The 12,195-nt window shown below is 44.0% G+C and overlaps 1 protein-coding gene across 1 annotated transcript in view; it reads right to left on the bottom strand.

The window, feature by feature from the left end:
- The window catches only part of LOC117367666 (zinc finger protein 721-like), a 44,338-nt gene extending 33,763 nt beyond the window's left edge, over nt 1–10,575 (bottom strand). Inside the window, 4 exon segments of the mRNA XM_033960449.1 lie at nt 5,217–5,330; nt 5,612–5,725; nt 6,607–6,733; nt 10,357–10,575. Coding sequence (XP_033816340.1) covers nt 5,217–5,330; nt 5,612–5,725; nt 6,607–6,733; nt 10,357–10,380 — 379 coding nt within the window. The 5' untranslated portion in view covers nt 10,381–10,575.
- Between the last annotated feature and the right edge of the window lie 1,620 nt (nt 10,576–12,195).

Raw genomic sequence — 12,195 nt, 5'->3', positions numbered from 1 at the left:
CTGTTAGAGGAGATATTCAAGGGCAGTTTCTGGGTCAGTGCCTTGAATATCTCCCCCTGGGAACTTTTAGTATAGGCATTTTGACTAGGCGTCTACTTTCTATAGAACTACGTTTTTCGAGTTAGGCACCTAACTTTCGCTTATCCCAGGACAAGCAGGCAGCCTATTCTCAACATATGGGTGACGTCATCCACGGAGCCCGTATGCGGACAGCTTCACAAGCAGACATGTGCAAGTGCCTTCCCGCCCAACACAGGGCGAGTGCGTCTCCTCAGTTCTCAATTTTCCACGGAGCCAAGAAGTCCTATTTCGACGCACTGCGCTAGACTCAGTTCTACTTCGTGCCTTCTCTCACTGCGGCTCATGTTTTATTTTTTTACAGGGTTGCTGTGCTTCTTTGCATGTTTTTCATTTAAAAAAAAAAACCAAAAACAACTTAATTTTGTTTTTCCTGTGTGTCATGGCGGGGCCTGTCTCGTGGCCTCAGCCTACGGGCTTCGATCTCACTGAGGCTATTTTTCTGTTTACGTCCCGGCCGTTGCCAGAGCGTGATCTCCCTCACTAACCCACATAGGTGGTGTGTTCAGTGTTTAGGACCTAACCATCGTACGGAATCATGTGCCCGCTGTACTACCCTTCAACCTCGAGCCCTCAAACGTTGAGCTCAGGTGGAGAAACTCTTTGGCAGTATGGATTCATTTTCTCCGGTCTCAACCTCGAATCCGGTCAAGCTTCTCACAGGGGTTCCGCCTTCTGCCTCGACCTCGGCCTTAATCAAACCCTCCTCGTTTGGGGGGTCCTCATCCTCGGGCAAACCTGCTAAGTCTTCTCCTGAAGACCCGCTTTCCTCGCTGCCTCCCTCAGGTCAGGTACCAGCAGTAGTTATCAAGCTGCCCAAGAAGCATGTCTCCAAGTTGAAGAGTCATTCTTCTTACTCTTCCTCCTCTTCCACATCAAATGCACCAGATCCTCAAGTCTCGGTGTCACATTTGGAGGCTATGATCCAGCCCATTCTGGATCGACAGTTTAGTAATATGTTTGCCAAACATACTCTTACCTCGACTCTGCTTCCTGCAGTCCAGCCTGAGCACTTAGCAGTATCACAAGGAGTCGAGTCCTTGGCAGTGCCTTGAGCTGAATCTACTCACTCTTTACAACGAGTCGAGTCTTTGCGAGTGTCTCATCTGGAGCATAAGCACGCTACTCAAGGAGCCGAGTCCTTGTCAGCACCTCGAGATACCTCGACACAAGAAGCTCAGTCCTTTTTGGTGTCTCAATCTAGATCTCCAGCCCTCCTTCCTCGCATAAAGCATCACCCTTTCCGAGGAATAGGGCGAAGACTCCTCAACGTTCCTCTCAGCGGGACCTGCCTGGTTCGAGGTACAGTTCTCCAAATCAGTCGAGGCTTCCATTGAGGCATAGGTCCTCTTCTCGATACAGGCCTCGTTTCTCCAGGTTTCGAGACTCTTTGAGGCCTCCAACACCACAGTCGAGGACACCACCTCCAGAGTCTTACAACTATGCTTCTTCTCCTGTGAGGGATTCTATCCATTCTCTCAGTGAGTCATCTATACCTGCTTATTCAGACCTCAGGTATCAGTGCTCCAGAGAAGCTTCACCTTCGTTCTCTGCCTTGCGAGGCACCTCAAGGTCACCTTCTTCTCCTCGAGGTCAACCTTCCTTAGAGCAGATATTTTTTTCTTCTTTCCTACGACAAATAAATAAGGATCTCAATATTACTTTGGACTCTGATTCCAAATACTCTACGGAGTATTTAGAGGAAATGGGCATGTCTCATCCTCCTGCGGAGTCTCTTAAATTGCCCATCAATAGACTTCTTTCTCAAACTTTCAAGCGGAATCTTGAAACACCTTATTCCATTCCTGCGGTACCAGGTCCACTGCAAGGGCTTCGACAAATCTCAGTTATCCCATCAGTCCCTTCTTGTGGAATCTTCTCTGAAAAGGACCAATCCTGCCAAGGTTTATGCCACTGTCCCTCCTGGAAGAGAGGGCAGGACCATGGACAAGTTTGGTTGTCGTTTGTATCAAAATTCTCCTAGGTCACATGGCCTCTACAGTTCATGTGACTCCTGTTGCCAGACTTCACATCAGAACTCCTCAGTGGACCCTGGCATCTCAGTGGGCTCAGGCTTTCTATCCACTCTCTCAACATATCAGAGTGACTCCTTCGTTGAGACAGTCTCTCCACTGGTGGATGCTGTCTTCCAGTCTCTCCAGAGGTTTACTATTTCAAACACCCCCTCATCAGAAGGTCCTTACGACAGATTCTTCAACCTACGCTTGGGGGGGCTCATCTCAATGGTCTCCATACTCAAGGCCATTGGTCCAGCACGGATCATCAGTGTCACATCAATCTGTTGGAACTCAGAGAGATTTTCAATGCTCTCAAAGCTTTTCAGCATCTTCTTCACGACCAGGTAGTCCTCATTCAGACAGACAATCAAGTTGCCAAGTACTATGTCAACAAGCAGGGAGGATCTCTCCCTCTTTGCCAGGAAGCTCTGAAGGTTTGGAATTGGGTAATCCTTCACAACACCTTCCTGAAAGCTGTCTACATTCAAGGAGAGAAAAACTGTCTGGCGGACAAATTGAGTCGTTTTCTACAACCTCACGAATGGACACTCAATTCCTCATCTCTTCATCACATTTTTTTCTCAGTGGGGAACTCTTCAGATAGATCTCTTTGTGTCTCCCCACAACAACAAACTGTCTCAGTTCTGCTCCAGGATATACTCCCCTCAACGACTGGAGGCAGATATGTTTCTACTGGAATGGACGAATCGGTTTCTCTATGCGTTCCCTCCATTCCCTCTCATACTCAAAGACACTTGTCAAGCTCAAACGGGAACATGCCACCATGATTCTGAAAGCTCCTCAGTGGCCCAGGCAACCTTGGTTCTCCCTTCTACTTCAACTCAGCAGCAGGGAGCCACTACTTCTACCAGTTTTTTCCTCTCTGCTTACACAGAGTCAGGGGTCTCTATTTCATCCCAACCTGCAGTCTCTACACCTGACAGCTTGGTGTCTCTCAACCTAACTGCCACTCTAGTTTTCTCAATCTATACAGGACATTTTAGAGGCTTCTAGGAAACCTACCACTAGACAATGTTACAATCAAAAATGGACTAGATTTTCTGCTTGGTGCACCATTCATCTTTAGGAGCCTCAATCTACCTCCTTGTCTCCAATTTTGGATTACCTTTGCATTTGTCTCAATCTGGCCTCTCAGTCCATCTCAGTGCAATTGCTGCTTTTCATCAGCCTATTGAATAGAAACCCTTTTCTGCTCATCCTGTGGTTTCCAGATTTATGAAAGGTCTTTTCAATGTCAAACCACCTCTCAAACCTCCTCCAGTGGTTTGGGATCTCAATGTTGTTCTTGCTCAATTGATGAAGACTCCTTTTGAACCAATGGCTTTGGCTCATCTTAAATATCTCACTTGGAAAGTGATTTTTCACATTGCTCTCATGTCTGCTCGCAGTATTCCATCATGACAAGCTGGTCCTCCTATTCATCCTAAATTCTTACCTAAAGTGGTTTCAGAATCCACTGTACTATCAGTGTTTTTTCCAAAGCCTCATTCTCATCCTGAAGAAACAGCTCTTCATACTCTGGACTGTAAGCGTGCTTTGGATTTCTACTTACAAAGAACTAAGCCACACAGATTTGCTCCTCAACTTTTTGTCTCCTTTGATCCAAACAAGTTGGGACATCCGATTTCCAAGCGCACCATCTCCAACTGGTTAGCTGCTTGCATCTCTTTCTGCTATGCTCAGGCTGGACTGCATCTACAGAGTCGAGTCACAGCCCATAAAGTCAGAGCCATGGCGGCATCTGTTGTTTTCCTTAGATTGTATCCTATTGAGGAAATCTGTAAAGCTGCCACTCGGCTCATACCTTCACCTCTCATTATTGTCTGGATACTTTTTCCAGATGGGATGGCCATTTCGGCCAGGCATTGTTACAAAATGTATTCTCCTGAATTGCCAACACTCCCACCATCCCATTCTGGTTAGTTTGGAGGTCACCCATATGTTGGGAATAGGCTGCCTGCTTGTCCTGGGATAAAGCACAGTTACTTACCGTAACAGGTGTTATCCAGGGACAGCAGGCAGATATTCTCACAACCCACCCACCTCCCCTGGTTGGCTTTTCTGCTAGCTATCTGAACTGAGGAGACGCGTGCCCTGTGTCGGGTGGGAAGGCATGCGTCTTGTGCATGCGCGGTGCAGCAGTTGCGAACTTTCTAAAGTTCTTCAAGTTCTTGCAAAGCTTTCCGCAGCCGGATGACGTCACCCATATGTTAAGAATAGCTGCCTGCTGTCCCTAGATAACACCTGTTACGGTAATTTACCGTGCTTTAAGTCCAATTAAGGTCGATTGTGAGGTGTTGAGTGCCAGTATTAGCACTGATTAAGACTATAGATCAATTAAAAGTAGGCGGAGTTTATAAAATCAGGGCCAAAATGCACACAAGTTCCTGCATATCAGTCAATTAATTAGAACGTTCTTCCCTGCTGTCTCTTATGGGACAGTTTGTTTCGTACAGACATTTATCATATATTTGTTATGTGATTGTTCTACATCATTGTCAAATGTGTGTATTTCAGATCCTATTTCATGTTACTCTTATTACTAGGTTTCATTCTCCGTTTCCAAGTTTACCTCATTGATTGTATTTGTGCTTATATTCGGTCATTTTACTATTGTTATGCTGTTAACCAAATTGTGTTATGTTAAACTGTACCTCCTGTATACAGCCTTGGATGAATCTCTTCAAAAAGGTGGATAATAAATCCAAATAAATCAAATAATCTAAAGCATTATTGTAAACTGCATTGTGTACTGTGATTTGCACTGATCCACCTTCAATAAAACTCTCCATGCCTAAGTCAAAATGCACCACATTTATCAGTAAGGTTCCCCCTCCACCATCAACCCTTTCTCAACCCCTTTACACTCTAGGTTAAGGGTCTTATAGACCTGATCCCACCCACAGGACACCACCTCCATCAGGCACCTCTTCTGCCTTTGTGGGAACTTTACTTCATCAAAATAGGGGAACAGACAGTGGTATAGTAAGTTTTAAATAAGATGCCATGGAAGGAGAATAGAGGATGATGGTACCACCAAGTACCTCAATGGTCTCAGCTGACCTTAGTAAAGCTGTGCAGGAGGAATTTGATACTTACTCGATACAGAAAGGTGAGTCTGTTCAGATGCCTCTGATTCATGAGGATCTATGAAGGGGAGATCCTCCTCTTGTTTAACGCTCAGCGAGAAAACAGATGTTACAATTGGAAACACTGTTAAAAGAAAACACATCTCGGATTCACCAAGAATCTGAAACTCTATTTCCTAATTTATTATTATAAGTCTCCAAGCTTTTAGTAAAGCTTAGTGCATGCTAGTGGTATTAGCGCATGCTAAATACTAAGAAGCCCATACGTATAATATGAGCATCTAAGGATTTAGCATCCACCACTTCCATTAGCTCCTTCTAAGCTTACGTAAAGAGCCCCTAAATGTTTAATGTCAATCGTGCTTTGAAAATGCAAAACCCTTTAAATCCAACGTAGCTGCTTACTCTTGGTGGACTCATTCGGGTTTCCTTTTTCCTCCAATTCACAGTGTTGTGGAAAATATTTCTCATCTTCTTTTTTAATCCTGAATATAACATCAGGATTAACGATTAAACAACCTGTTAATAAGAAATAGGAAAATGATTTTTACATTATATTTGTAGAATCCCATCTATTTCCATGTGTCTCTGTGGCAATTTTGAGAGCAGAGCCAGCAGGTGGAAGAGCAACTGAGGATTGCTCTTGCCCTCACTACACCCCATAAACTGCCAGGATTGTAAAATAGGCCCAATTGGGGCACCTACAAGTGGGAAGGGAGGAAAGGCAACTCGTGTTCAGAGGAAAGGGAGACAAACAGGATGAAGCACAAATTTTTAGCTTCCACCAAATAACACACGGTCAGTTTCTACCAAAACCAAAAAGAAAAAGAATTTTAGGCCAATTTTGCACTGACCAAAATTAATTTAGCTTCTAGTATGTGTATATATTGAGATTTGGGTATGTACCTGACATAGCTTAAAGCTTAGAGAAAAAAGACAGTTACAGACTGCCAGTTGATTAAGAAAAAAATCTTAGGCATTTGCTAGTACAGATATTTTTCTTCATGGCCCTCCTAGGTAGAGACACTGCAGTCACTATCATCTGACGGGGGTTACACTTTGCACAGTACAGGTGACTTGTCTGCAGCTGACATGTCATGGCCTTGCACTGATGTTGCAGTTCTAAGCAAGAAATCTGACAAGTAAATCCTTCCCCCCTGGACTTCTGTACCAAATTTTTGTAGTATAGAAAAGGAAGACAGACTCCACCTGAAAGTGAAAGACCTTAAACTAGAGGCTTCTTACATTGGCTCCTATTGGATATGGGATGGCATCAGAAGCCAGGTTCTAAATTTCAGATGATGATGGTACCCAATACCTGAGATTTCTCCAGGGTTCAGAAATTAACAGCACCTGTTCCATAACGTACCTATGATAGAAGATAGAGAAGGTGTATTTACCTCGTGAGATGAGGATGTCTTGAATCTCCTTGATGACCTTCTTGTACAACTCTTTCTGCCATTCTCCCAGAATGTCCCACTCCATTTCCAAGAAATAAGCAGCAACATCCTTGAATGTGACGGATGTCTGGAAAGCAAGACACAGACACAGTCAGCCAGTTTCCTTATCATGTTTCTGCAGTAGACTTTGTTATATGACTTCTGTCAGTAAGATCAGATCTCTGGTGCAGATTTCCTGTTCCTTAGTCAAAGTCTGGAAATCTCTCATGTTGGCTGATTTAGTAGATGGAAGAAGGTAGTTAGTTTCGGCCAAAGGAACTTCAGCAAAAGCTGAAGAGTTGGAAAAGAGAGAAGCAAGTAGGTTGATATCTGAAGGTAGGAAAGTGGAGAAGAGTCCTGGGGTCATTCTGTCTGTCTGTGTTGTTGCTACTAACAGTCAGTAATCTGTTTAGAAAGGATAGAGATGGCAGAGAAAGGAAGGATGAATACTGCATATACTTAAACATAAACTTAGATTTTTGGGCCAAAGAAATGACCCAAAAATTAGGGTCTCAGTTTATATTTAAGTGTTCTCTCTCTCAGACCCATTGCAAGCCTCTCCCCGAGCCCACCTTACCACTGCTGGACCAGTGGTAAGTCCAGAGCAAGAGCGATCCACCTATGCTCCTGCCCCATGCAGTCCCACTATTCAAAATGGCTGACGCGAGTTCCCACAGTGGATACTATGTTTATTTACTGCCTTTTCATGAAGAGATTCACCCAAAGTAGTTCACAATACATTGAATAGTAATGAGGAAGTCATAGGCATTTTCTCTATCTGTCCCTGCAGGCTCACAATCTTAACTGTGGTACCTGGGGCAATGTAGGGATTAAGTGACTTGCCCAGAGTCACAAAGAGCAGGCTAGGATTGAACTCACAACCTCAGGGTGCCGAGGCAGCAGCTCTAACCACCAGGTCACTCACTCCCACAGTAACCTTGCAAGACTGGCATGAGTTGGGTTTATATTCAATTCAACACTTTTTCCCCCTTTTTGGGTTAAAAGATTACGTTGGTTTATATTTCTTTAAAAGTAGTGTGACTTTTTCTTTTTGTGCAAGATGTAATGCTTGAGAAATAATGGAAATGACAAAACAAAAGTTTATCTCAGTTTATATTTGGGTGGGTTTATATTTTAGTGTTAAGGATGGTCCCCTTGTTGTACCCAGCTGTAGGTAGGGATCCTCACAATTTACTCCTTTAGGTGGGCCGTGAGCCAGGACCAGACATTTGCTGTATTCTTCTCAATAATGCCAGACCATACAGATGGTTTTAGTAAATAAATCTTCAACTTTATTCCATCTCTCTATTACCAGAGAGAGGCTCTTCTTGAACAGCAGGTTACAGAACAAAACAACAAACTATTTACATATTCAAGTATATTAAAGATGGCATGTTGTTTTAATATCTCCTGATTGTGAGATCCCCTGTGCTGATAGGAATCTGATCTACTGGTGAAGATAGCCCAAAAGACATTCTCTCGCTCAAGGCAGGAGCTTAAGAAATTGATGATGATGTCATTCATCAACTACACGCCCATTGCTGGCATCCCTATCCTAACAAAAATTCTTGAAGCCCACGTAAGCAAACAACTAGCCTCACATAAGATTACACTCATGCCTTCACCCATCCCAGTACAGATTCAGAAAACACCATAGCACTGAACTTCTTATAATCACCCTAATCGCCAAAATCAAACAATTTCTAAGCAATCAAGCAATACTACTCCAGTTTGATATCTCTGCTGCCTTTGACTCGGTGGACCACCATCTGCCCCTATCCAAATTATCTGAAATCGGAATAACAGGGGCAGTGATGAACTGGTTCTCAGACTTTCCACAAAATAGAGAGATATTTTTGGCTGTACTGCTTGTTCCAATAAAGATTTTATTGGGGGGGAAACAAAAAGGGAGGGGAGTTCTCCAACCCCTGGAATGCATTCTGTGGAGTCCCACAAGGCTCCCCACTATCCCCCATCCTGTTTAACTAATTCATGAGCTCACTTGGAAACATTAAGCTAGAAGACGAAACCTTACTATCCTATGCAGACGACATTCTTCTTCTCATATCCATAACAAACAACCTAATGCTGAAGAGAAAATCTCAAACAACATAGCAAGAATTCACACCTAGGCAAACTTAAATTAAATGCCACCAAAACCAAAGCCATCTGCTTCCACGTAGCTCAGCAAAACACTCAGACGAGCATTAATCTTCAATCCGGTACCACCCTTGCAATGGAGAAATCCTCTAAAGTGCTTGACTGCATCCTGGATGACACACTCACAATGGAATCCCATAGGAAAAAGACTATCTTCTCCATGCGCCAACTAAAACTCGTTAAGCTATACTTTCATCAACATCATTTTGCGCAGATCGTCCAGTTGACGATACTACCTCAGCTGGACTACTGCAACTCGGCCTACATGGGAATTAATACTACTCTAATTCACAAACTTCAGCTCATACAGAACATAGCGGTTAGACTAATCTTCAGCCTAAAGAAATATGATCTCAGACTTCTTCAAACAACAGCACTGGCTACCCATCTCATCGTGGATCTTCAAAATATCCTGCATCTTACATCACATAATCCACGGAAATTCAGCCAACCCCCTTACCCAACTATTCGGTATAGTCTGGTCTACTTCTAGAATCATAGACAGACTGCAACTAAGTCTGCCTTCTACAAAAAATCTTCACTATTGGCACATGTTCCGCTCCATGTTTACCTTCATGGGCATAAAAGCTTGGAACGACATACCAGAAATGATCAGAAAAGACACTAATCACATGTCATTCCGGAAGAAGCTGAAAACCTTCTTATCCAACTGCTGAAACCAACACGTCCCTCTTTAAAATGAACTTAACCTCATCTTATTCTGACACATCAGATAACTCCAACCTGCCAACTGAGCCTTTCCCGCTCCCTTTTTTTCCTTCCCCTCAAAACAAGCCCCCCCCTCTAAGTTTCTCCCCTGCCCAGTTAATCCTCTCTGTAATCGCCTTGAGCCTGAATAGGTATGAGCGACACACAAATGGAAGATTAGATCAGATCATATATTGATGTGAATCCACCATTCAGAGAGTTCCAAGCCTTGCCTGAAGTCTTTAGAAGTTGCCTTTTTGCAAGCTGTTCAGTAACAGTGCATGTCAGGTTTCATCGACCTGTACTAACAGGCAGGAACTCCAGTCCATAACTGTTGTTATCCAGTTCACATTGTTCTAACCACCTTTAACACATAAATAGAAACGGCTAATATTCTTTGCCTAGGTTGTGGAGATTCATGTTCCCAATCTCACATCCCTTGGGGTATGAATTTACCTCCATAAATGGTAGATCTATGGCATATATGGTAGATCTTTACAAGCAGTAATGCAGCAGGGAAATCCCACATCCTCAGCTTATAAATGCACTCTAGTGGACCCCAGTCCTGAGCCTACCATCTATTAAAGGAACCATGCAGCTCTCCTTCCCTCTTCCTGTCTCATAAACTACTGCAATCTACCTCCAACAGGTTAGTCTTCCCTCCAAAACAGATGAACAAGAAAAGAGAAGGGAAGGCTGGAAGAGATGCACAGGGAAAGGTTTTCCTTTTACAAGAGTAGAGAGAAGAATTTCTTACTTGATACAAGGCAATAGACATAGAAATCAAAGCAAAGAAAATAAGACAACACCTTTTTATTACACTAAATACTTTCTTTGAATTACCTGATCACAACCCAGGGCAGACATTTCCCTCCTGTTTCCCTCTGAATTCTGCAGCTGTTGGGATGGATTCAGGCTGGAGATTTCCCTCTTCCTGGAAAGATGAGCAGATTGGGCTGATCCCTGAGTATTCCCCCTCTGCAGGAAGGGAACTGGGTCTCCCAGGGATTTCCAGTTGCAGGACACAGAAAGTTTCTGCTTCTCTTCTGAATCTTGTCTGTTCTTTGCAGCTCTGCGGAAGTAGAGAAAGCAACTGAGTCTGTGCAGAGCTCTTCACCCCACCCCTCCAGTGAGGTCATCCTGGAATATCCCGCCTCCTTAAGGTGGAGCTGTAGAAATAGCAGCTACAGATCGTTCTTGGGTGGAATCTACTCTGCTGTCTCAAGATTCAGAAGAGAATCAGAAGCGTTCTGGGTCCTGCAACTGGAAATCCCTGGGAGACCCAGGTCCCTTCCTGCAGAGGGGGAGAGGAAGGATTATATCTGCCAAGTCTGTTCCTCTCTTGCTCATCTTTCCAGGAAAGCTCCAGTCAGAATCCATCTCTGTAGCTGCAGAATTCCTATTTTAACGTCTGAGTTTCATCACTGACAGTTAAGCAAGAGGAAGATCCTGCACATTTTTACTAAGGTCAGCCTGGACCGTTCAGTCATTTAATGCTAGATGCATAAAAAGTAATCATCCTCACTTCTTCCCATTTGGGGGTTCCCCCCCCCCCTGCTTTGCATAGAGTAAGCTGTTCTGGAGATGGAGGAGGCAGCTGACAGAGATGGGTAGGACTTGCAAAACCCTTCATCCTAATATTATAGGGCTAAGAAATCTTAAAACAAATGGTGATGAGGCGGCTTCTCTGTTATGGAGGGAACATGACCGATGAACAGCATACAGTTTGAATGGATTTTTTGTATTGATGATGGATTAGTATACTGTATATATCACAGTACATAATGCAGTTTACATTAATGCATTTTAATATTAATGGATTACATAAGAACATTAGAATTGCCGCTGCTGGGTCAGACCAGTGAGCTGTCGTGCCCAGCAATCTGCTCCCGTGGCGGCCTTTAGCTGACTTCAAAAGTCGATGGGACATAAAGGTGGGAGCGCTGCAAGGTTAGGCATGACAGAGGAGTACACCAGGGAGGGAGGGTTCTTGAGTGGGCAGACTTGTTGGGCCGCCGGCCCTCTTCTGCTGTCATACTCTATGTTTCTACACTTTCCTGCTTATTCCCTCACTACACTTGCCGCATTCCTTTTTAGCCTCTTTCTTACCCTTCTCCTATTTTCAGTTTTTAGCTATCAAATTTCCATCTTCTCTCCCATTCTCCATCTCATTCCTTCCTCAGCCCTCCATTCCCTTTTATCTTCAATGTACCTCCATTACCATATTTCTATTCTCTGTCATATCTATCCTCTTATCCTTTCCTTGCCACCCTCTCCTCTCTCTCAGGGTTCTACCATTCTCAGCATCTTCCTTCCTGCACACTTATAGCCCTGCATCTCCTCCCTACCCTCATAGCCTGACATCTCCCTATCTCTTTCCTGCTGCACTCCCATTTCCAAGCATCTCTCCATCACTTCATTCTGCTCCTGGATCCAACATCTCCCTCTTTCTCCCCTCCTACCTCCTGTGTATGTGTCTCTCTTTCCTTCTCATCTATCCCCATGTCCAACACCTCTCTCTCCCTTCCTTCCTGCCCTCCCTTCCTGAAGTGCCAGGAGCGGGACCGCAGAAGACAAACGTGAATAGGGATGGAGGAGTAATAGATCCTGATCAATTTTCAGAGGGTTGTGTTCATGAGGAGCTAGCTAAAATAAAGGTAGACAAAGCGATGGGGCTGGAAT

Source organism: Geotrypetes seraphini, chromosome 10 (assembly GCF_902459505.1).
Source record: "Geotrypetes seraphini chromosome 10, aGeoSer1.1, whole genome shotgun sequence".
NCBI classification, from domain to species: domain Eukaryota; kingdom Metazoa; phylum Chordata; class Amphibia; order Gymnophiona; family Dermophiidae; genus Geotrypetes; species Geotrypetes seraphini.
Note: the sequence above shows the minus strand (reverse complement) of the source record. Positions and strands in the feature narration are given on the sequence as shown.